At 49.9% G+C, this 24,001-nt stretch overlaps 1 protein-coding gene across 1 annotated transcript; it reads right to left on the bottom strand.

The window, feature by feature from the left end:
- Positions 1-413: 413 nt before the first annotated feature.
- Positions 414-19,189, bottom strand: LOC144123648 (tyrosine-protein kinase RYK-like). Its single transcript, XM_077656443.1, has 11 exons — positions 19,057-19,189; positions 11,028-11,179; positions 9,683-9,926; positions 7,867-8,056; positions 5,677-5,855; positions 4,534-4,632; positions 3,839-3,928; positions 3,103-3,284; positions 2,936-3,045; positions 2,415-2,714; positions 414-1,142 (listed from the first exon to the last, which is right to left on the bottom strand). The coding sequence occupies exons 1-11, from the start codon at positions 19,166-19,168 to the stop codon at positions 1,031-1,033; spliced, it is 1,770 nt and encodes a 589-aa protein (XP_077512569.1). The 5' UTR covers positions 19,169-19,189; the 3' UTR covers positions 414-1,030.
- Between the last annotated feature and the right edge of the window lie 4,812 nt (positions 19,190-24,001).

The following is a 24,001-nucleotide window of genomic DNA, read 5'->3' as shown; positions in this document are numbered from 1 at the left end:
TGAATCTTGCAGCGCAAGTGCTCGTCGTGCTTCTTCAAGCTTGTCCAGTGTACTTTTTTGCGCTGTACGATTCAAAAAGAGTTTACTAAATGTATACTTTACATGGTTTTAAAAAATATATACTCGTGTCAAAACACTTGAGTTTTGTTGCTGAAGTCTTGCGCGGCGATTGAAATACAAGGTCTGCCCTGTGTAGGAAAACGGCTGACACTTTCTTAGCAGAGTCTGCGGTACGCTGCGACTGCTTGCTCGATGGCATGAGCTTCACAGATGCGTCGCCACACGAGTACGGCCGTCAAAGTCCTCAGGTGAGATGCCACACATAAGTGTCGTCACCAGCTAAGTGACGGCAGACCTGCCAACTCCGAAGTGTTGAAAGTACTACGGTCAAACAAATAAACAAAACTAAAATTCAGTCAAAAATACAAAACGTTTTATTACTCCTGCGTATTGAGCACCTGGACAGCCCACAGCGGGGTAGATCTAGAATTAATTCTAGGTAAATCAGCAGAGAAGCGTCCCTCTGCGGGACAAGATCGCGAGGGCGTGTAGGTGCTCATTCCCGCGCTACACACGACACCCAAGTTTACAGCGTGCCCTTGTCAGCCTTTCAGAATACCACTTCAGGGTACTCCGAAGCCCCTCCTGCCGGAAGGTCCTCCGTCGCGGCAGCAGCAGGTCCTCACGCTGGGTCTTCAAACACTGCGAGCGTCCGAAGCGGCTTGCCGCCCAGTCCCCGGCGGGATTAGTTAAGCTCGAGGGCGGTCAAGGCGCGACGCGGGGGTGTTGCACGAGGCTCACCGAGAGGAAACACCACGTGCACATATGCACGCCGGGGTGTGTCTTATCTTACAAACGCCGTGTATAAAAACTGAAGAGCTTGCAGGCCCACGCAAGGAGTGACTGCAAACAGTGAGACCTTCGCGCAGAAAGGCCGGAGTGCGCTGCATGTCGATGTTGCCCCACACGCTCGCTTAGGCAGTGAGTAGCTCGAGCGAAGGCTTGAGGCGATTGTCTGGACGGCGGCGGTCTAGATGAAGCGGCCCAAAGCTGCGTAAAGGTCTGCCAGGTGACGCAGCAGGGCAGCCGACGTGGGCCTCTGCTCAGGATCCGCGCACCAGCAGTTGTCCATTACCAGGTACCTACGCCCAGAGCGCATGTCACACGCTGGTGCATGAAAGGCTGATCCTGCTGTCTACGTAGCGAAACAGACCTCCAGAAACTTTTCATTGAAAAGAGCACAGATCTGATGATGTAGCAATGCTTCTTTTGTGGTCGGAACCAAATGCTCCATTCAAAGGATGTTGTACTCGTGAGAAATATACCCAAACAAGGGCTTGGTGGGTTAGCTGGTGCTTGAAAGCGGTGACTCTGAAAAGCGGCTACTAGAAGTTCGCAATTCATGCATATTTAATATTCTAAACGTCCGCATTGAGCACCCAAAGGGTTGTATATGCACAGAAATTCCGCATTTTATATGACTTAGTAGCCCGACCTAACGTGATGTCGCTTTCAGAATGGTCGGCGCGAACAAGCATAAGGCTTAAGCGGCGTCCTTCAAGATACGAACAGTACAGTGAACCTGAATATATCGAACTCAAAGGGGGTCCAAGAATAGTTCGATGTGTCCACAATTCGACATGGAAGAAATGGCAGTAGATGCGCCTATCACCAGAAGCCAAAATACATTCCAGCCGCCATTGTGACTCGCTTCTTTCAGCGACGTGCCGGCCGCCGGCGTGCTGGCAGCGCACCGATTGCTAGGCGTTGGTAGGCCTAACCTGCTCGCATCAAAGCCACAGCGGAAGCTTCTTTGGAACTAGCCACTGCCTATCATAAGATGTCTAATCATGTTACCAGTACACTATAAAAATAATTACTCAATAAAATTAAGGTACAGATGACTTCCGCAACGCCTTCGGCAGCGAAGCACGCCTGGCAAGAGCCGCCGCTAGGCTCTAGATATTCGGGTTGGCTTTATCGCATGACAGCGATGTGGTGTGGACAATGTGTAAAGAGATCAAAGGCCACCCTCAACTGAGCGCACCCTATAAGTTCACCTTGACACACGGTTTCGCAGCACTAGTGCTGCCAGCAGGTGTCCCAGGCCGCGCAGCCGACTCTTTGTTGCGCGTGAAAAGTGAGCAAACAGCGTCGTTATAGAAAAGAGCCACTGCCGGGGCGCGGCACGCATTTCGATATATCAAGCGACCGGCGAAATTACAGTTCGATATACAGCGCGACTTTCTCTATACTTTTACATAGGATTTTCAAGTGGATAATTTGTGTGTTCGATATAGCCAATAATTCGAAACCTCCAGCTTTGATACACCCGAGCTAGGCTGTACCACTGTTCTGTGTCACTGAGGCTTCAACAAGGTATAGGCGGGGGCCTCGCCAAGAGGCTCACTCACAGCGGGTCGGGGCAGTTGACGGGCTGCGCGAGCCGGTATCCTCGCTCCAGGTGCTCGGCCACCTCGAACGGGTCCAACTCAGCGTACGGCTGTTGCGCGAGCGTCATGAGCTCCCAGAGTGCCACGCCGAACATCCACAGGTCGGAGGCGGCCGAGAACAGGCACGGGGGTCGAAGGCTCTCGGGCGCCAGCCACTTGACGGGCCGGTTCTCTCCGTCGCCCAGGCAGTGGTAGTCGTCCGGAAACAGGTCCCGCGACAGGGCACTGTCCGTCACCTTCACGTGAAGCCGGTCGTCCACGCTGCGCAAGTGTGGAGCTTCAAGCAATTACCCCGCGTGCTCACTGATGGTCTTCATCGACGGACGGCCGCGTCCGTTTAAAAACTGGTTATGAGAAAAGGAAACGTGCGAAAACTTCCCCGCTCCTAACCGCGGACAGAGGGAATGGATGGAGGAGGAAATGAAAGAAAGGAGAGAGAAAGAGGCACCATAGTGGAGGGCTCCGCCGGTGCAAACACGTACACGCAGTTCCTGGTGCCCACGTCACGGTGAACGAATCCCCGCTTGTGCAGGTATTGCAACCCTTCGGCCACCTGGATGGCGATGTCCACCAGGTCCTGGGTGACCAGCACCTGCAAGGGACAACGCTGAGTCAGTCGAAGCTGTAGAACACGGGCGGCTTTGTTTACCTGGTCGGACTGCCTGAGGAAGCGCTTGAGGTTTCCGGCGTTCATGTACGGGTAGATGAGCAGCGGGGGGCCCGGCTCATCGCACGCGGCGCCCACCACGGACAGTACGTTGGCGTGATTCATGCCCAGCAGGGACAACCCCTCGCGGACGGCCAGCGAGGCCTGCGCCGCTGACGCCTCACCTGCGATGACGCATTGGTCTGTACTACCGCTACTTCGCCAACCTCTACGAAGCAGTGCGACAGGAAACATTTTCCACTCTGCGCACCCTGCACCCGCCATAAGCTCATTATCACGGCAAAAAAGAATGAAATGGCAGGTCTTTACCCTTGTAGTAATGGGGATTTCGGTGGTAGCTTGCTGCGAAATGCCAATACCAGTGGGTGGTGTCAAAGATCTGTGATGTCAAATATATTTCTAAAAAAACTGAAAGTGTCGGGTTGTAGCTAAATCATAACTATATGCATTCAACATAGCCTCACAGTCGTCCTATACGTATGATCACTTGCTTGGGGCTCCTGAATGTTAGCTCTTTAAGATTACATTCGTATTATACACGACAAGCATGTGGCAGTGAAGTAGTCTCAAATGAAAAAAAGGACAAAGTACACAAGTACAGCGCAGCTAGGACTCGCGCTATAGCCTTGAGTTTGTGCGCCAGTTCTTTTGCTGTTGCCCATTTGGCGCCGCCGCTTCAAGGCGCTACGCCCATAAGCTTCCCTTCACTACTGCGCACCTGTGACGGTCTTGATGAGTACATTCTGCTCGGCACCCACTTCAGCCCAGTCTTCCACCAGGAGGCCGTGGAAGATCTGGCCGAATGTGCCTGTGGGGGAAAGAGGTGCGCTTCAGAGTGGAGGTCTTGCAGATAAGAAGCCAACGAGTGCTCGAAGCACGGACACTTCAGCAAACTAGGCAATTCAGAACATGAACTACCGAAGGCTGAAGCAGTGGCAAGAATGTACAAGCGCGAGCATAAAAGATTAGCACAAGTGACACCGTGCAGCGGAGCGCCCAAATCGCACCGCGAGGCTGGGGCGGGGGCGCAGTTGGCGAACACGCCTGGCACTCTTGTTATCGGCGTGTTCGCCGAGCACTGTCATCTGCCGCTCCGGTGGCACGTTGCTTGAGCTAATCTTTTTTTTTTTCTCGCGCCTTTATGCGAAGGCCTTTTCATTAAAAAACCTACACACAGGCGCCACCACTTCGCGTACTTCAGCTTACTTTTGAGTGCTTTATCTTTTGTGACCGAAATAGGCATGGCTCAATACTAGTGCTGCAATATGCATGGGGTGCTGGAGTCTAGTGTCCATGTACATATACCGTTTCTGCACTCTGACAAATGCAATTTTCGAGCCAACTAGACCAGGCCTTTCACGTTACGAGCCGATTTCATGCGGTGTTCTGGCTGCCAGCAGAGCAACATCTGACCTTGGTGAAGGTTCTCCAAGAAGGTGACTTTCCTCCTGTCAACATGGATCTCCGCGAGTCTTTCGGTGAGGTCTGCCTGGGCTCCGTCGGGCGCACCACCTGCGCATTCGAGAAGGGACACCTTGCAATCCAGGCCTAAAAGCATTCACCGAGCCGGCCGCTCAGAAACGGCACATGTTGGTTCTACGCAGCGAGAAAATCATGTCACTTTTGCAGCGATGACTGTCATTGTCAACATCATCATCAACAACACAGCTGCGTCCAGCAAAAAAAAAAATATTCCGGTGACCTTCACTTAACCTTTCACTCAGCCAGCTGCGTTCACGATATATCCGCGAACTTCCGCTCCCCGCTACGCTTGCGTTCACCTGGACTCCACTCTGTTACCATGAGGCACCACGGTTATGTATTCCCCGAGAGACGGAAGTACAGACGGGGAGCTTAACCGGAGAACGTTGCAGGTTCGCTATCCTGCAGTGGAGGTAACGGGTGAGAAACGGAACAGTGCCTAGTAGGAATTGAAAGCCGGCGATCGCTACGGCCGCAGTACGAGAACCATCTCCGTCTGGAGACGAGGATCATCTCCATCGGGGGCGAGGATCAACTCCATGCCCAGCTCCTGTCCCTTTGCTGTTCTTGGTTTCCCTAACGACATCATCAACTCGCGTTTGTTCTCCTGCCCCCACTCTGTTCTTCTCCTGTCTCTAAACGTTGCACCTGTAATTTTCCTTTCCATAGCTCACTGCATTGCCCACAGTTTCATTTTAAACCTTTTCTTTAGCCTCCACTTGTCTGCCCCGAAGGTGAGTATTGACAAGTGAGGCAATATTTCTGATGCCCTCTTTGAACCTCAGCTACTCCTGCCACGAAATAATTCAAGAAATTTGAAATCCGTGTCGGAACTGTGACTAGTGTACTTTTTTGTATGCGTGACAACTTTAAAAGTAATTTTAAAGCAATTACATCATTTTTCGGAAGTAATTGTAATGTAATGTCATTGCATCCTGTGACCAGTAAGTGATAATGTATTTTATTACCTCTTCGAGATTTTTAGAAAAAGTAGTTAGTAATGTAATATAACTTAGTTTAAAAAGAGATTTTTTCCATGTTTGCTCTGGAGGACCTGCGCCCGTCGTCACTCACCCGGGGCGCAGCCAGCAGATGTTCGCAGGGCGGGAGACTCCGGCGTCTCCCGGCCCCCGTGTTCGCCTCGGAGTGGCGCTGTGGGCTCCAGGATCCAGGGCGGACCGCACGACAGTGGACGGCCGCTGGACGACCAGGCCTGCCACGGAGGGGCTTCTTCTTCGCCGGGGGCAGCCGCGCTGAGAGAGCGAACCAAAGGGTCTCCAGAAAAGTGCCCAACCAGCTCAAATGAAATCTGTATTTCCATGCTCATCAAGGGCTTGGGATATGAGAAAAAGAAAGCTGCTGTTTTCAGCAGCTTGACGAGTTCTCATCCCTCGTTGAGTACAAGGACAGGAGCGGTTCACACAGAGGAAAAAAGTATATGCATCATTAATATTTGAATTATACAGTAATGAATTTTCATGCTTTCACGTGAGCGTACAACATGATTCACAGAGAGCTACAGGACACTGGAAAGTGCAATGTTTTTTAGAGAAAGCCCTCAATGTGGAGTAGATTTGCAATAAGGAAATAATTACACATTAGCATTCACTCATACCTTTTCTTTGTAGCCGCATGGCTGCGCTTTGGTGGACGCTAATGACTAATTACTCCCTTATTACTGGTTAATAATTTAAAGAGTGAGTTACAGTCATTTACGAAAGCACAAACAAGAAAGCAGGTGAAAAAGTAGAAAACAAGAATTACAGGCAATTACAGCATTTTCACAAGTCATATTACTCGCATAAATAAAGTTTATGAAACTCTCTAGCAGGGAGGTTTATTAATTACACCAATGCCCTTTCAATTAAATTAATTTAGTATTCGCGGCGCCATACAGCGCTACTTAGAGTTACCGTAATTAGGCTAAAACTAACCTTCAAATGCTTAAAATTTCGTGTAGGATAGATGCATGTGTTCAGACTTAGGTCAGCTAAAGGTATGAAATTAATGTTTTCTTTCATTTCTCAGCGCTTTGTAAATGGGGTAATTGTAAAAATTAAAGACACCAATTAAACCAAACTTTTCCAGTAAAGGACCGTCAGGTCAACTTTCGCCCCTACATGTTAACCCGCCTCAACTACCGCCTATATGTTCCGACGGAAATGCCTGACGCTCACTAACTATATTCGTTGTCACTACATGACGTATAGTGGAACCTAAGGTGCGTTTCGGAGAAAACTACTGCGCTTGCCTTGCCACTCAACGATATGAAATTTGCATAAGTCGCGCACCCTGACCGCGAAAGAGGATATTAGAGAGTTTTAGCATGGCAGAGAGCGCAGATGCGTATACCTGATTAGTGGACACCTGCTGCGCGTGCACAGCAGGCGCCCATCAATCAGGTATATACCACGGCTGCCGTGATACAATTCTAATAACTGGCTCTCTCGTCAGCGCTGTGCTCTTTTCCGAGAGGCGGCTCGTGAAAACTTCCAGACTTCGCCGGCCGAAAAAAAGACGGCAGCCCACCCAATTCTCGCCAGTGTCACGTGACCACCCTCTCTCGAGTAGAGCCCGCTCACCGGCACCCTGCAGTATACGGACCTGCGCAACTTCCCCTTTGGGCAGTCTGAGTACTACGACGGTGACTCCCCCGGATCCGGAGAAGGTCCCGATGCCGAACTTCCCACGAAAGTGGCTGCACCACTCGTGAATCTTGGCTCGCCCTCCTCTAGAAAACCATGATTTCCTCCGCCGAAACGATTAACAGCATGAAGGGGGCTTTCGTGCCCTCCGGGGCTCGGCGGTGGACCAGACCCAAGGGTCTAGAATCCCACCATCTCAGACAAACGGTTGTTGGAAAGAGGGACGGCAGCAAGGAAAAGAAAGAATTCAGAGCGGAAACGCCTTCTTTGTCGCACTTTCGATAGCAAGCCCACTGCATGCAGACATCGCCGCGTCGCACCCCTCGTCCCGCTTTTCTGCGGAGCCAAACGACGGCTCCCCACTCGTACTTGTTCCCTCCGACCCCTTCAACCCCTGCACCTCTTACGCTGGTATGGAAGCAGGCCTCCGCAGCCAATATCTTATCATAGGCTGGATGCTTTCCTATATGACATATCGGACCATACAAGAACGTGCTACACGACTGTTTGCAGCAACATGCGTTAGCGAAGCACTGACTGCCACAGACATTTCTCTAACACAAGGCTCGCCCCCAGATGTCAAGTCGCCGATGACCGAGGCCAGTGGTGGAGGGCGTACCTTGGCGAGGCCTTGCGCACTCGGACGAGCCAGGCGACGGCGGCAGTGAGTGCCACGGCAGCCAGTGCGGCGCAGGCGCACCCGGCCACCACCACCAGCGAGCGGGAGGAGGACGAAGATGAGGCCACCGGGGAGGGCACCAGCCCGGCGCGCCAGCTGCCGCCACCCTCATCGCTCAGCGCCTGTGCGTCTGAAAGAGGCGGTGCTCTGGAGTGCAACCAGAACAGCCATGCTTTGGTGCTTCAGCAATTACAGCAATTCAGTTACCTTCTGGCATTTTTTTACGCGAATATTTGATTTTCTGGGCTATAGACGGATACAACTCAAGAAAGAAGCGGCAGACGCTCCTCAAAGGAGACCCTCCAGCCAATGGCGTCGACCGATTTTCTTGACGCCGTGGTTAATCCAGTTGCGCCGTAGTTTTTCCGCTTTCTTCAGTCACGCCCTGCGATTTCACGCTAGCAGGTTCAAGGGGGTCGGTCAAGGGGAAGAGGGTGAGAATCAGTCGATGCCGTTGGCTCGAGGGGTTCCTTTGAAGAGTATTTGCCTCTTCTTTCTTGAGTTGTATGCAACTATATCTTTGTTTGGGCGCAGTGACTTCGCAGCAAAAGTAATTAATTACTGTCGGAATAATTTTTGTTAAAAATGCACCACTGATGCTCTTGGTATCGGAAAATCTGTGGCCTCCTGTTTGTCGGGCCAGGCGCCTTGAAAGCACGAAAAAAGTTATATATATTCTGGCACTGCCTAAGCGCGCACGCACCGAAGCGCAGCAAGCTCGACCGCGGGGCGTTTTCCGAGGCTGTACTGGACACACACACTGCGACTGCGTCCACGAATCCTTCCCTCTCGACGGCTTCACATTGTGCACGTCGCCACACTTACAAGAATCTGACTTTATCGACGCCCGTCTCAACGCCCGTGGTATGGGTTCTAGGGAAAACGAGCTTCCGTGGTTGGATCTCAATGCCTGCGTGGTTTGAACTAAAGGCGAAAATAGGTGAGAATGCCAATGTGACATGCCCGACACAGTTCTCTAGCGCCAAGGTTTCAGCAAACTTCAGCACCTGCAGGTAAGTTTGGCATTTCTTGTAAGGAAAAGCCCACTTTTTGTAACCTTTTCCGAAAAACTGTGTGCTCTGCTTCAAGGCTTTCTTGATGCGCTTGGCAGGCCAGCTCTATTTTATTTTCTTCGCATTGTCTTGGCTGGCTGTCAATTTTAAAGGAGCCATTGGAACATGACCGTTCTTTTGCTTCCATTTTGGCGTCAGCTGCATGGCCCCGAGAAGTCGTAACAATCTCGTCTGTTGTTTAAAAAGCTCAATTTGCACCTTTATAACACTGTTGTCACAAATGTGCGCACTTTTCTCACTTGTCATGATCCGTAAACCACTTTGTTATACTTAAAACCTTAACAGTTCCCGCCCTTTTCACGAGTATGCCGACCTGATTTTCACCAAATGTAATGACTGTAGACCTTCGAAGCCTAAAGATTTGTTGAGAAACCAATTGACAGCGTAAGCAGCAGGACGTAGGCAGCACGAGGATAAAGCAGTACGTTTTAAATTGTAAATGTTCGCTAACCAGCGCGCGACTGAAACTGTTGATTGAGTGAAGCTCTTATTGAGCTCATATTTATGGCCTTTGGGTTCACCTATCCTCGTGTGTTCTGTTGAAAGTCAGCACTGGTTGCGTGTAGGCGACGTTCGGTAATGCTACAGCGAGGGTACTGGCATCACGAATGGTCAGCCGCCTTTAGCTGCTGGTCGTCACCAATAGCTGTATAACTGACGGCCCTCTTGTGGACGAAGACTACCTTTGGCGCAGATCCTGTTGCGCGGTAGCGAGACCGTGGTGGCGTTGGTCGGGGAGGACAGGTCGTAGAGCGTCGTGTCCGGCGAGGACACGTTGAGCACGATGAGCACTGGCACCTCGGCACTGGCCAGGCCCGTGCAGGGCAGCCGCACCCGGAAGCTGCGGGGCGCCACGGGCAGCGTGCCCCGGGGAGGCACGTCCAGCGTCGGGCTGCCCAGGGCCCGGTGGCCCCGGCCTTCGTTCACCTGAGGGGGAGCACAGACGGTTAGCGTCCAAGCGACTGCATGCAAGCACAGCGCCTGCTGAGTTTCCGACCGACTAATCACCATAGTCAAGCCATGAGGCGGGGCTTCGTGTCCCTCGCAGAAGACGCTGATTTTTTACTTGCGGCACCGTTTTCCAAAACAACCGGTAAGTTCAATAAACCCGGCTTTTTTGTTTGCTGCAAGTGTACGTGTCAGATAAAACAGAGTGCTGCTGGGTGAAACTACTGCAGCAGTGCATGCGAGCCTTTCCCCTCCCCGCAGCGCCAAGCGTGACCGAACTCGTGTGCACGGATGCGCAGTTTGCGGTTCATGCCTGATTTTCCTCCCGATCCGGCTCCTTCTCCCGACGCTAAGCGCGAGCGAACTCATGTGCCACCTCGCCTTTGCTACATCACTAACACGGCTCCGTGCCTGAGTCAGTTGGGTGACAAATCTTTCCTCGGCCCTATGTGCGCGTGCGTAAACTTGATACTGTTACTGCCATCCGGGGTTGTTGAAAGGTGAGCTATGGGTCGCCCAATGCACGGCTCATAGAGCGTACGAACGGACCAGCGTTTCTACAGGCGCCAACAACCAAACCGCCTCGCAGAATCAGCGCCCTAGCTGCTTCGCGTGCATCGCTGGTTATTGTTCCCCGTTAAAGAGTCGCGTCCTTCATAATCGCAATGCATATATAGCGAAAAGTGTAGCAAGAGTTAGGGGAAAATTTAGGCTGCCAGCCACTGCACCGTGACTTGTGTGAAAAGTCGAGCAGCAGCAGCATGCATACTGCTCTGCTCTTGTCTGTCTGCACCTGATCAATCATGTCTTCACGTCTTGTGCGACGTTTTTCGAGCTGCCTGCCATCCCGCGAAGGCTTGCGATAGAACGTTCCTGCCCTAGACCTTTCTTACTGGCGTTGATAATGATTGCGCGTGTATGAAATCACTGCGATTGCACGGCTTCGCATAGAGTGACGTCATATGCCTTCTACTTTTCTCTCGCTTTGTGTTCTCAGCACGAAGTAGAGCACCATTGAGAGAGGGGGAGGGGGGGGGGGAGGGAGGGAGAGGGGAACGGGAGGAAAGACGCGCAGCTGACCTGGACGTCCAGGGCGTAGGCAAGCGGCAGTGTCCCCAGCGCCTGCCAGACAAACTCCAGCTCGGACACATTGGCAGGGACGGGAACCACGAAGCCCAGCGCGTACTCGTTGCGGCGCCCTTCCTTCACGTAGAAGAGCTCCACGTCCAGGCCTGCGAAGAGGAGAGAGACCTGAACTCAGATCTGCGCAAGCACGTTCCTATCAGAGGCTGCCACACTTAGCGGAGCCATTGTAGCACGTATTTCTGCGGCTCGCGCAGCTGGTGCACTGTCACGCCGTGTAGTTGCGCTGTCCTTGCGAGGTGCTGAGGCACCAGTTAAGTATGGTATGACATGTTATGGAACGGTGCTGTACGGTACGGTAAGGTGTGGTACGGTATGGTACGGTGTGTGGCTTTAACGGGATCTCCGTGGGATTTAACGGGAGATTGACCGTGCTTCTCAGCAGTCATTAAAGTCTCCCGCTTTCATACCGAGCCTACAAAACGAAGCCAGAATGCAGCGAATGGTGGCGCGCCCTCGTGGGTGCCGGGAGGAGAGCGCGCATGAATGTGGAACTCGACCCGTACAGAGGACGCGCGACCGCACCGGCGTCTTCGTGACGCGCCAGGCTCCACAGGTCGGCGGCGGCTGCAGAGCGGGAGAGGAGGGGGGGGGGGGGGGACGCAGATCGATGAGGGTCGCCGCGGGCAACGACGCGCTGGGGGTGAACCCGCCAGCTCACGATGCCCGGTCCGCTGTAAAATTTTCAAGCGGGTCGCGGCGCGCGCGCCCCTTTTGTTCCGCACGGATTCGCAGCCTTTTTTTCTTTCTCAGCCTTTTTTTCATCTTCTATTCTATACGACACAGTATCACACTGCCGGTAATGCGCAGGAGATCAATTACCGCTGACTGAGCGGAGGCGCGCAAGGCTGATTGATGGAGTCAGTCACTTTCTCTCTACTTCATAGACACTCGTTCCCCCCGTCGATCGCCCAGCCGCTTACTCAAACCACCCTCCTCTACAATTGATGTCTTTATGACCCCCTCCCCCCAACACCATTTCCGAAAAGGAGGGGTTAACATTAATAGCGACAGCGCTCATGGAACTTCCTCCCGAGTAAACAGTGACGTCGTCGCTGCAGAAGACTCCCGGGTTCGGATGCTGGCCGAAGTCATCCGGGTGGGTTGCGCGGTCATGCAGTCGAGCTGAGCAAAAACACTCTTGAGCTGAGCCGGCAAAGCCCCACCGAAGCACTCCTCTTGACTGACTGGGGCGCCTTCAATCGCTCTCCATCGTCTGTGGCTTTTGTTTACTGCACTCACTGCTTTGTAGACTTCCTACGTCACGTCGCTGAAACTAAAATTCCTTCATTGGTCGCAATCTCCCTTGTATGAGAAAACTCTAAAGCACGTCCAAGATCACAAATGTAAGAACGAAGATAAAGACAACACGCTGAGGCGTCGTGTGCCTGACCCTTCAAGCACGCTTGCTTTGTGGAGAAGGGAAGGAAAGACTGCGAGACAAACGACATGCATCTTAAACAAAGAATGTTAGCGGCCTGCTCGATAAATATATGTTTGCCTTCAAGGTAAGAGTACTATGCCACAGCTGTGTCAAATTTAATCCCTAATGCAACTCTTATTTGGTGACCCTTCCCAGCGGCCTCTTCTGTACTGTGTGGCACGTTAAGCAAATAGCCGCGTTTCAGTTGAACGGTCCTGATTTAGAGGCCATGGCCGCAAAAATTGCGCGTGACGATCGCACAGCACAGATCCCCGTGACCAAGCACAACGCAAAATGACCATCCGTCGTAGGCGTCCTTTAGAGCCTCAGCACTAGGAATGTTATTATACCCTATAGCCTTATCCTGTCTTGCTGTTTTCAAATAATAATTCGCTACGACTATGTAGCATGAAACAAAAAACTGATTTCCCCAACTGAAGCAGCCCTTTGAACCTATCTTCTAATCGATGCGTAGCCGCTGCGAAACGACGGCCATAACGATAACAAGCGCAGCTCCAGTTCAGCTTCTTTGCGAAGAGATTGCTCTACAATTCATCTTCACTTCGGCAGTCCCGCGTGCAAAGAGGCTTCATTAGCAACAAGAAAAAAATACTTGAGTAACCGGTAACGAGGTGCTGTGTATACCCGTTATAGTGATTTATTACACTATAGTCTATTAAATATAGTGACACGGCAGAGGCCCTGCCATCATCCTGAACTTAATTTTTTCGCAGAATGTGATCGATTTCCATGTTCTTTAATTCTGTTGGAAAACGCGACAAAGCCAAAGGAAAAAGAATGAAAGAAGGATTTGAAGTGGGAGAGAAAGGAGGCACGGCTCTCACATCAGCTCTCTCAAACGTCGTTCATCTTGTTCCTGGAAATTGGCGCGTTTGTCCTCGACAAGCAGTGTCGATTCACAGAGCTGACAGCCAGCGCGTTCTGGGCACCGCTCGCGATTCGCAAGGGGGCAGCACCGCCTACTTCAGCGCCATGCTTTACGGCGGGAAGGCTTTGCACCTCCTGTTTATTATTGCCGGCTGAGATGAGCCGCCTCTGCTACACGGCTTACAACTGCCGATGTCGGAAGGTGTCAGGAGCGCTCCGAGTGTCAGGAACCATCACCAAAAATTTTGTTTCCTACGCTCTCCTGGCTCAATTAAAACACAGTTTGCGAGCAAGTCCTATCAGGACCAACTGTTTGTGTGCCTGTTAGTTTGCAAGTTTGATCACAGTTATGTGCTCGTATTAACTTCGCAAAGTTTGGTCAAACTCACTTCCTATTCACGTGGTCGGCCCTTACGGGAGAAAGAGAGGGACTGCCTGGTGAAGAGAGCTTCCTGTCAAATATCTTGGCAGGCTATTCTAGGTGAAGCGATAATTAGGTACGCACGTTGTCACACACAAAAAGACACACTCTCAAAGAATTTGAGCTCATGTTTGTGCGTGAGGCATGAAGAAGCAAACGACTTTGTCACGCGCAACACGAAAGGCGGCTTTTTGCAGAGGTTTAATCAAAATCGTTGGTGAGATAAAGGCAGCACTCAGTGCCCGCTCCAAGTGGAGTCTTGAGTGTCTTCAGTGATCAGTGACCACCTAAAATTGCTGCACATGCAAATGGCATGTCCTCACGGTCATCACACGCCGTGAACTGAAGTTCATACACAAAGCAGGCAAGCACGTCCAGCTTGCCAGGACCACGAGGGGCATGGAAGACACAGCTGAGATCGAAACGACAAATGATATCGTACTGCCGCGTAGAGTCCCACCACAGGCTGTGAGCGCTTCGCATCAGCACGCACATATTTCGCACCATTGTCAGCTCAGGCCCACTGACAGTCTGGGTGCGCCGTCAACGCGGACTATATCGATTATACCACTATAGACAAGTAACGCAGTGGTGTGGTAGAATAATGTGAACGCTGTTAGTGCTAATTACTATAGTTTCTCCTGTGTGACCCGTTACGAGGCAACAGCAGTTGTTCTGTGACTGAGCTTAACCGACAGTAGGTGTAATGATAACCAGACGTCCATAGCAGGCAATGTGGCAGGCGTGCCGAAGGTGTGCTCGGCCGCAGGTGTGCTTGAAGGTGTAGTATGCTATAATTGGCCCAGAAGTGTCGGATTAGTTAAAGCAATCGTATCCAATATCGCCTAGTAGCAGAACACTTATTTGGTCACGTAATAAGGCCTCGAGAGCGCAGGAACATCTTAGTTGAAGCAGAGTCCTTTTGAACAACTCCGAAAGAAATAATTTCTCATTCGGTCTATGGCGTCCACAACGCCAGTGTCAGCCGGTTTGTAACGTTTGCAGAGGACTGTCCCGGAATGAGTTGCAAGTCTTGCATTGTGCGCTTTCATGCGAATTTCATTTGGTCTTGCATGTGATGAAATCCAAAATTAGAGAGTCGTTCTAAGCGTGAAAGAAGTAAGGTGATATAAACTCTTTGTAGGGGCTTTCTATATGACTCATGCCCTTCTGGTGCGTTGGCGTTGCTCTTGCTCTCACGTCCCGTAAACACGTTGCTACCTAGTGTTATAGCGACAGGATGGCGACGATGCTGGTAGTACAGGTTACTTCGCTCAGTAAATGCGGGATCCATTCCCGATCGCAATCTTTGTGAAAACGTTGTTCCTGATCGAGCTGGGCAACAACTTCCACCTAGGCTTCGGTGTGTCAGAGAAGAGAGGACACAGAGCGCCAGAAGCATTAAAGAAATGCAACATAACCGTGCAGCGCTTCGCGACTTGAATGCGCTCCTTGCACCTGCTTCTCCTTTCGGGCCAACGAACAAAGCGAAAAGTGGGCCTGCGACGAGGACCCTGCCACCGCACTGTAGGAGGCACACCGAGCTCGCGACTGGTTCGCATCGCGCAAAAAGAAATGAGCGCACAACCCGGCACCTGCTAATCCGCAGGTAATGAGCGAGCGGGTCCACGAACTCTAATTTATCTGCCGCCGCTTTGCGTTGAAAGGCGGAATCGGTCAGCGCTCTGAGAGCTCTCCCGCTCACGGGAGTAACGAGGGACGAGCCCCCAAAATGATCGCCCTTCGCTACGGGAACTCTGGCGATCACGAGGTGCCCTCTACCGATCGCGAGGAGCTTCTAGTGATCTATACACAGAGCTGTTTCGGGGCCCATCACTTTCTACGGGCATCCAAAGCTACTCGTGCGAATAATGCGCATTTTACGTTCAGTATTTCTTTCTTTTCTTGCCATTTCTGTAATTTAAGCACCTCGAAGCCTATCATTATCTGCACGAAAATCCCTCGTCCAGAAAAAAAAAAGCGACAAAAGAGCATAGAACGCAGTCAACAAATTTTGCAGCCCCTAGCTTGTAGTTGACGAAAACCAAGCGAGTGTAAAAATATAAAGTATTTAATCCCTGAGAAAGAAGCCGACGTAACGAGCAGCGCTGCAAACACGCATTTGTGCCGTTCTATTCCATTCGATCTATGCATATAGACGGAAGAAAAACCATCGATAGTAACGCCATCGCTGCGTATGAAATAAATTTTCCGACGGCCTCCAGCTTCTATCCATTGCGCTGTTTTTACAGCTCTCTTTCGTTCGTTCCTCACCACGACGAATAAATGAGAATTAGGCAGGGCTGTGTGAATAGCAGCGGTGCGAAAAGCGGCTCCGCCTTTCCTACCCGAATTTAACGAACGTCACATATTCATGATGTGCTGTCACAGTTTTTGACATGGATCAAACTGGCTGCGCGAGCTTTAAGCAGACTAAGCCAGCTCTTTCAAACAGCGTTTCTTTCTTGATTTTTTTCAACGTGCCGTTTTTGTGTTACGCCATTTACATTCACCTTGTTCCGCGCAGTGATGTAGGACCTGTATTTCCGAATTGAAAAAAGGTACGACCGGTGTTTCATTATTTCATCATTAGTAATATTATTACCTTCTGTCTTTTTTTTGTCTCTTCGGCCTTAGAGGTTACGAAATCGCTAAGCCTCCCGTTCCTGTCATTTAGCGTCTGCTGGAAAAGCCTCCGTCCCTACGATGTCAGAATTAGAGATTGCTATGCCACGCTTTAAACTGTACGTTTCTGCACTGTCCTTTCTTCCCCAGTGCCCCGCTGAAAGCTTTACAGGCGAGGTACCCATACACTAAGCTGGCTAGGCACAAATTCTGCAAGAGCTCTCAACTGAGTTTCGCCTCCCAGGCTGTAACTTTTTCAGTACGCTACTGGTCGGAATAATGATTCATTAAAATGAAAGTTTGGGATGTCGTCTTTGCCAAAAACGCATCAGTTTTCGACATTGTCTCCATCGACTGCGATGCAGTCTTAGAATAAAATAAAAGGGTTTGTTCTGTCTCACCCAGCTTACAACCAGACAGCACTATGCGGACATCCCCGTGACCGAGACATCGCGGTCTGAAGCGTTAACAATTCTGTCACTGTAAGAGATGCAACCCAGGAGGCACAACTTATCGAACGCCTCTCGTACCTCTGCCCATCTCTTGCAGAACGTTCAATACACGCCTGAGAAGCGTGCTTTTTTGCAACATGACTGTAACGCAGGAGAAGAAAGCTTTACCTGGAAAAAGGGAGGTTTGCAAAAAGTAGGAGTAGTTGCGTTAGACTGCATGAGCGCAGGGACCGAAATTCCGCCAAACTGAAAAATATAATGGGACGATTAAGTTAGAGTTTAAATTGTCCAATATTTGGCAACCAAGATGAATTTCAATTTTCAAATTCGATTTGAGAATTATGAGAATTGAGAAGCTTTTTCGCCAACTAAAAAGCATGGGTCCCCATCAGGACTTTGAGCACGGCAGAAATAAAGGCCCTGAAATGCATTTTATACCTGGAAAGTGAACACATCCGACAGTCAGAACATCCGGCAAACGAAGCGCAAAGTTTAATTCTTCAAAGTTGTTTTTCCGCTTGATATATGCTGTTATAAAGAAGCAAGAGCCCGCACACATGCATGCCGTTTTTGGCAGGCACTAGTGCAAACGAAACGGAGGAAAGAATTGTAGCTGAGCAGAATGTAAAAGACAGTTACTGTATTTAATGTCAAAGCGGAGCTACTTGGTGTGTAGCGTAACGAGAGACAATCATAGCGGGAGAAAACATGAACCGAGAACGAAATAACGAGGTGACATACGCTAGTGCTTGCTCTGTCGTTTGTTCGTTCTCGGTCCATGTTGTATCACGCTAGCAATTATGTCTCGCTAACTATGGTATGTTGTTTATCCGTTCTTTTTGCACGCTCAGAAGAAAATTCAGCTTCTTTGGACACGCCTTCCTCTGAGATCACTCTTACGCAGGAAGGAAGGAGGGGTTCAGACGAAAAGGTTGAAATTTCCGGCCCCCTCCACATTTGACTCCCACGCTGTGACATATTTCGCGTCTATACTGCGCAGGAACGCCGGGCGCATCAGCACGCTCAGGACCCTCACTCACTCTGCCAGGAATCGTGTCAAACCACAACAAAACTTGTACAGGCTGGCGATTTAGCTTACGTGGGAGTATTTCTCTCACTCCTGCAGTTAATTACCGCGTTTAGTTTCCCGTTTAGTTACCCGCCGCTGTCACAGTTGTGTGCGCAGCAACAAAGCGTTTCAGTGTACCGCTACTGCAAAGCTCTGTCGCTCTTGCCAGGTGCCAGTTTTGCATGTGCGCCGAATGCATACCCTCATGATGAGAGGCAACTGTAGCGGCATAGCGGCAATGCGATTAGGAGAGATTGCTGGCGCGTACGAACAACGTAAGGCCTCTTCAGATAGCACTCTTCAGATAGCAGCATTTTACGCCTGAAAGATAATTTCTGCATTCTGAACACCTTTTCGCCGAGAATGAGCACGTGCCAAATGCGGTGCGCCGTACATTATATCTTGCACAGCAGCGCATTCGAGTTATGATGTACTGTTTGGAAAGAGATAGTGCTGCTGGTGCTTCTGTTTACGCGTAAAGTATTCGGGTCGAAATAAGTGAAGCATTGGTCCTCCATTGCGTCTGTAAGTGAATACGCGCTACGTATGCTTTTTAAAGGTGGCTCTTATCTCCTTAGTCAGAACAGCACTGACTAATGTGGAAGCGATAGTAGTAGAATGGCTGCAGTGTACGTGACCAGCTCCCCATCGACAGTAAGCTCCTAAATTAAAGTGTACCGCGTTTCTCTGATCACCCCACGCGGGAAATACGGCCATACATTGCTACCACGTTCTTGTACAAGCGGCAAGAAAGAGAAGGCTCGCTCGGCGCGATCGCCAGGCGGCTCGTAAGAAGAGACAGTGTTTGCCCCGTGCAAGTCCGGTAGGGAAGCATCCATGGGCAGCCAAGCGCCGAAGCTCCACGCGCGAGCAGCCCGCGCTCTATCGTTCCAACCTTAAACGCGTGTGAGAAAGGAGCAGCGTGGCGACCACTGTCTGATTCAGTTCTCCCAGCAAAGGTCGCATGTGTGGGGGGAAAAAAATTAAAAGGAAAAATCCTACGCCAAACGCGCGACTGGGTTCTCCGTCGTCCCATTCAGCGCGCGCGCTGGAGCCGTAGCCGTGGGCGACCGAGCAGCCACACTCACCGAACAGCCTTCGGGATTCGTGCTGCTTGAGGTAGAGGTTGAAAGCCACCTTAGACGAAGCGGCGCCGCAGAGCAGAGACAGGGCAGCAGCCGCCACGGCGAGCGCCGCCATGCCTATCCCGGGCGCCGGTGACGGCCCGCAGGTGGCGCCACAGTAGTCGCCTCCCTCCCTCCCCACTTCCCTGGCGTCCCCAGACTATTCGCGCCGGGAGGGAGCCGCTCCGAGGGCAGCGCAAGTCGACGGCTCCGCTGGTCGAACTGCGTTTACGGTTGTGCCAGCGGTCGCTGTACGTGCGCGGCTGAGTCAGCGACTCTACTGGCGCGTACCACCCGGCCAAATTTTCGCTGCGCAACACAAGTGGAGCTCCGCTTACTTCTGTCTGCATCTACACATTCGCAAATGCCGAGCCGGCGACAAGATTAATAACCCTGTCACACGAGCAAAGCTAGTGTCACTTAGTGTCAAGAGTAAAACTCGCTTTTAGTGTCATTCACTGCAGAATGCAGTCAACCAGAAGTGAGCTTGGCCAACTCACTCCTTTTGGCTCGAACGCACTTCGTGCTGTAGACGTAAACAGTCAGCGTCCCTGCTCACCGAAAATTCTTGTGCAATGCTGGTGCGACCTTAATATTGGGGGAACAGTTAGGTAGGAGCAGTGCTGGCTTCCACTAGCCAGCGCAGGTAGGCGTGAGTAATCTGTGGACGAAAGATCTGATTAAGAAACGCCAAATCATGAAAGCCTCTAATCGCATATAGAGAACAGAACTGGCACAGCTGTCAATGCTAATCAACAAGCGTAAGGTCTCCTACATAGGGAAGTATAATGAGCAGTAAATCTAGCATGCTCTTGAGAACACGGGTAGCCTAAAACCGATCAAGGGGAAAATAGGCAGAGGCAAAAATCAGATGTGCGCGCTAAGGTACAAAGAAGGCAATGTAATGACCAATATGGATAAGATAGTTAAGGTTCCCGAGATGTTCTATACAGATCTATACAATAGCCGAAATAATTAGGACGATGAACGCGGAAACAGCGGTGCCGAGGAGTTGTACACTCCAACTGTAACTAAAGTGGAAGTCAAAAAACCTTACAAGCAATGCAAAGGCGGAAAGCAGCTAGTGAGGATCAGGTCTGCAGATATTTTGAAGGACACTCTGCTAGAAAAATTGGCAACCCTGCATACACAATGCCTCATGACCTTGAGCGTCCCGTAATCTTGAAATAACGCTAAAGTTATCTCAATCCGTTAGAAAGGAGATGTCAAGGAATTTAACAATTGCAGACCAATCAGCTTACTCTCCGTTGCCTTCAAGATATTTATTAAGGTAATCGCTGACATAATTAAAGCAACCTTGGCATTCAATCAACAAAAAAAAACCAGGCTGGCTTTCACCATGGCCACTCGGCAAAAGACTACATTCACATCATGAATCAGGTGATACAGAAATGGGTAGAATATAATCAACGCCAATCTATAGCCTTCGCAGATAACGAGAAGGCAGCTGACTGAGTCGGAACCTCAACAGTAATTAATGGATTATGCAAACGGGTTGTAAAAGAGGCACACGCAAAAGTAATGGAAAATATCTATAGCGGCTGCACAGCCACCATAGTCCTCCATACAGGAGGCTAGAGAATCCCAATTATGAAGGCCGTCAGGCAGGGAGTCCCAGTCTCTCCAGTTCCATTAGCTGCGTGTTTACAGCAGGTACTCGGAGTTCTGGATTAGGAAGAGTTGGAGATAAAAGTTAAAGGGTAATACCTTAGTTATCCGCGGTTTGCCGATAACATTTGCCTTGTTAAGTAACTCAGGGGTCGAATTACAAGGCACAATCGAGGACCTATAAAGGCAAAGCAAACCATTGGGTTTAAAAATTGTTATGCAAAAAACTAAAGTAATGTTCAGTAGTCTCAGAAAGGAACAAGAGCGTACAATAGGCAGCGAAGCATTGTAATCGATAAGCAAATACATCTACTTAGAGCGGGTAGTGACCGTAGATCTGGACCACAATACTAAAATAACTGAGAGCATAAGATTGAGGTGGAGTGCATTTTGAAGGTACTCTCAGGTGATGAATGGCAGTTTACCAGTATCCCTCAACAGGAAAACATATAACAGCTGTATCTTACCGGTACTCACACATGGGGTAGAAACGTGGCGGCTAACGAAAAGTGTAGGACTTAAACTGAGAACAACGCAATCAGCTATGGAAAAGAAAATGATAGGTGTAACGTTAAGAGACAGGAAGAGTGCAGATTCGGTCAAAAAAAAAAAACGATAGTCAGTGGCATCCTAGTCGAAATAAAAAAGAAATGCGCTTGGGCAGGGCATGTAATGCGAAGGCAAGACAACTGATGGTCGTTAAGGGTAACGGACTGAATTCCTAGAGAAGGCAAGCGTAGCAGGGGCCTTCCGATGGTCAGGTAGGCGGATGGGAATAAAAAGTTTGCGGGGATAAGATAGTCGCAGCTGGCACAAGACAGGAATAATTGGAGCGATATGGGAGAGCGTTTTGTCTAGCAGTGACCGTTGTCAGGCTGATGATGACGATGATGATTAATATGTAGACACACCTACCTCCACCGAAAGGTTGCTGGGCTTGGGAGTACACAACACCTTAGACGAGCTTACAGAGACACACTTAACAATGCAGAGAGGCCGGCTTTCCCGCACCAAAGCAGGAAGAATCATACTTGATCGCTTAGGACTAGGCATACAGTTGCCACCCCAAGATACCAAAACACAGATACCTAAACGCATCGCTAAGGTAATAAGAGTTAAGCCACTAGCTAAGAATATGCATCCTGCTCACCACGAGGGGAGAAGAAGGACTAGGGCAAAAGCTCTACACAACATATACAACCAAGATGAACATGCAATATATGTAGATGCCGCAGAATATCCCCAGAAACAAGCGTTCGCACTAACGGCGGTGGATACGCAAGGTAAACTGATAGTCTCCGGCACTACAATAACGAAATCCTCGGAAACGGCAGAAGAGGCGGCACTCGCCCTTGCTATCATTAACACAGAAGCTACTACCATACGCAGCGACTCTAAATTTGCCATACGCAATTATGCGAGGGGCAGAATTTCTCAGGCAGCAATGAGCATATTGGGTCAAACCAAAGACTTAGACAGAATTATTGAATTGATATGGGTCCTGGCTCACTCGGGGAACCCTGGTAACGAAGCGGCACACATAACAGCTCGAGGAATCGTCAGCCGAGCAGGGGACGCTGTCGTTGCTGAGAGTTTTTCGAAGGACGGCCTATCATCTTTTCACGATGTTACTAATCATTTTAAACTTGAAAGGAGGATATTCCCTCCTCCAGACAAAGCCTTTAATAAGGAGCAGGAGACCACTTGGAGGCGACTCCAAACGCGATCCTTCATGACGCCTTAACTGTTGTCAAAATTCTACCCCAGTGAATACGACCCTGCATGTACATTATGTGGTGATTTAGCCACTTATGATCACCTATCGTGGAATTGTAAAGAGGAGCCGCCTCCGAAATCTCTAATACAGGTTCCTACTCTCGAGCAGTGGGAGGCCGTGTTGGTCAGCTCAGACTTGGGAGTTCAAACCCGGGTAATTGAATGGGCTACCCAGGTCGCTGTCAGCCGTGGACTGATAGCCACTTAGCACGGATCGTCTGCATTCTGCCTTTTCTGACGAATTAAATGTTTTCCAATCCAATCCAAGCAGTAAGCTGTGAGCGCTGCACTTAATCCAGTGAAGTCGCATACTACACTGTGTCTTCTTGAGGCAGGTCAGCGCTGGAATTACACACACATATGCTAGGGCTTGTAAGGTTTTAGTACTGCATCTAATACCTGGTGTTTCAAGGACGACTATTTTTTTTTCAAAAATAGGCTTTTTTGGGGTAAAACTATAGCTTTTGCAGCATAGTATAGCCAGTGTTGGCGGAGGCCAGAGAAGCGGTGAATCGTTAACTTTTTAACTATTACAGCTAGGCGCCTAGCTGCAATCAGATATTTGTAGCCGGCCGTTAGTAATAGCCATATTAGTTTTTATAATTTAGAAAACACACTACCCTTCACGCTACGGCTCCAAAAAATTTCTTTTTTGACTAGTTACGTGCACTGGAAAAGTTACTTTGCCTGCATGCTTTTCGAAAGCGCATGTATTTTGGCACGATGTAGCCACATTTTGTCGAGCCACAGCGCCGAGGATAACGGCGTTTTCGAAATCCTAAAAACTGATATGGCTATTCCTAAAAGACCGGCAACAAATTTGATTGCAACTAGGCGCCTAACTCTAATAGGTAAAAAGTTAATTATTAAAAATTAACCAGCTCACTAAAAACGATTCACTAGTTTTCTGGTGTCGCCGACAATGGTAATACTATGTCGCAAAAGACATATTTTTACCTCAAAAATCCTACTTACAAAAAAAACTGCGTCTTCCCTGCATAACGGCCGCGAGCCCAATTGGTATTACGAGTACTCACACAGCGCTAGCTTAGCACTGGTGATTGTGTTCAGCGCGAAATCCCTCTTGACAGAAGCAACTTAAAAAATAAGGGCGCGCTTGACGACCCGATGCAGAAGCCATTCTTCGCGTGTACTCCTGAACATTGTATGTCACACAAAGGGACTCCCAAGTACAAGAGCTCAACAAAGTAACTGACACTTCCATTATTGTTTTTAAACTTGGAACAACCATACTTGTCGATTGTTCCTCCAACCGCTTCCAGTGTATTTATTATTGCGACGATCAACTTTTTTTTTATGCTATGGGAGGGTCACAATGCGTGCTTCATGGTCTGAGTAATGTGCTGGCACGGATTGGAGGATCTTGTCGCGCAGCATCCCGAGCACGAAGATTGGCTAGAACCATGCCCTTCCTTGTAACGCAACTGGCGTGCCACGTCTCCACTCGGGGTTTAAAGGGACACTGAGGAGAACCCTATCAAAA

Source organism: Amblyomma americanum, chromosome 3, assembly GCF_052857255.1.
Source record: "Amblyomma americanum isolate KBUSLIRL-KWMA chromosome 3, ASM5285725v1, whole genome shotgun sequence".
NCBI lineage: Eukaryota > Metazoa > Arthropoda > Arachnida > Ixodida > Ixodidae > Amblyomma > Amblyomma americanum.
The sequence above is the reverse complement of the archived record's forward strand: the minus strand, read 5'-3'. Positions and strand labels throughout refer to the sequence as shown.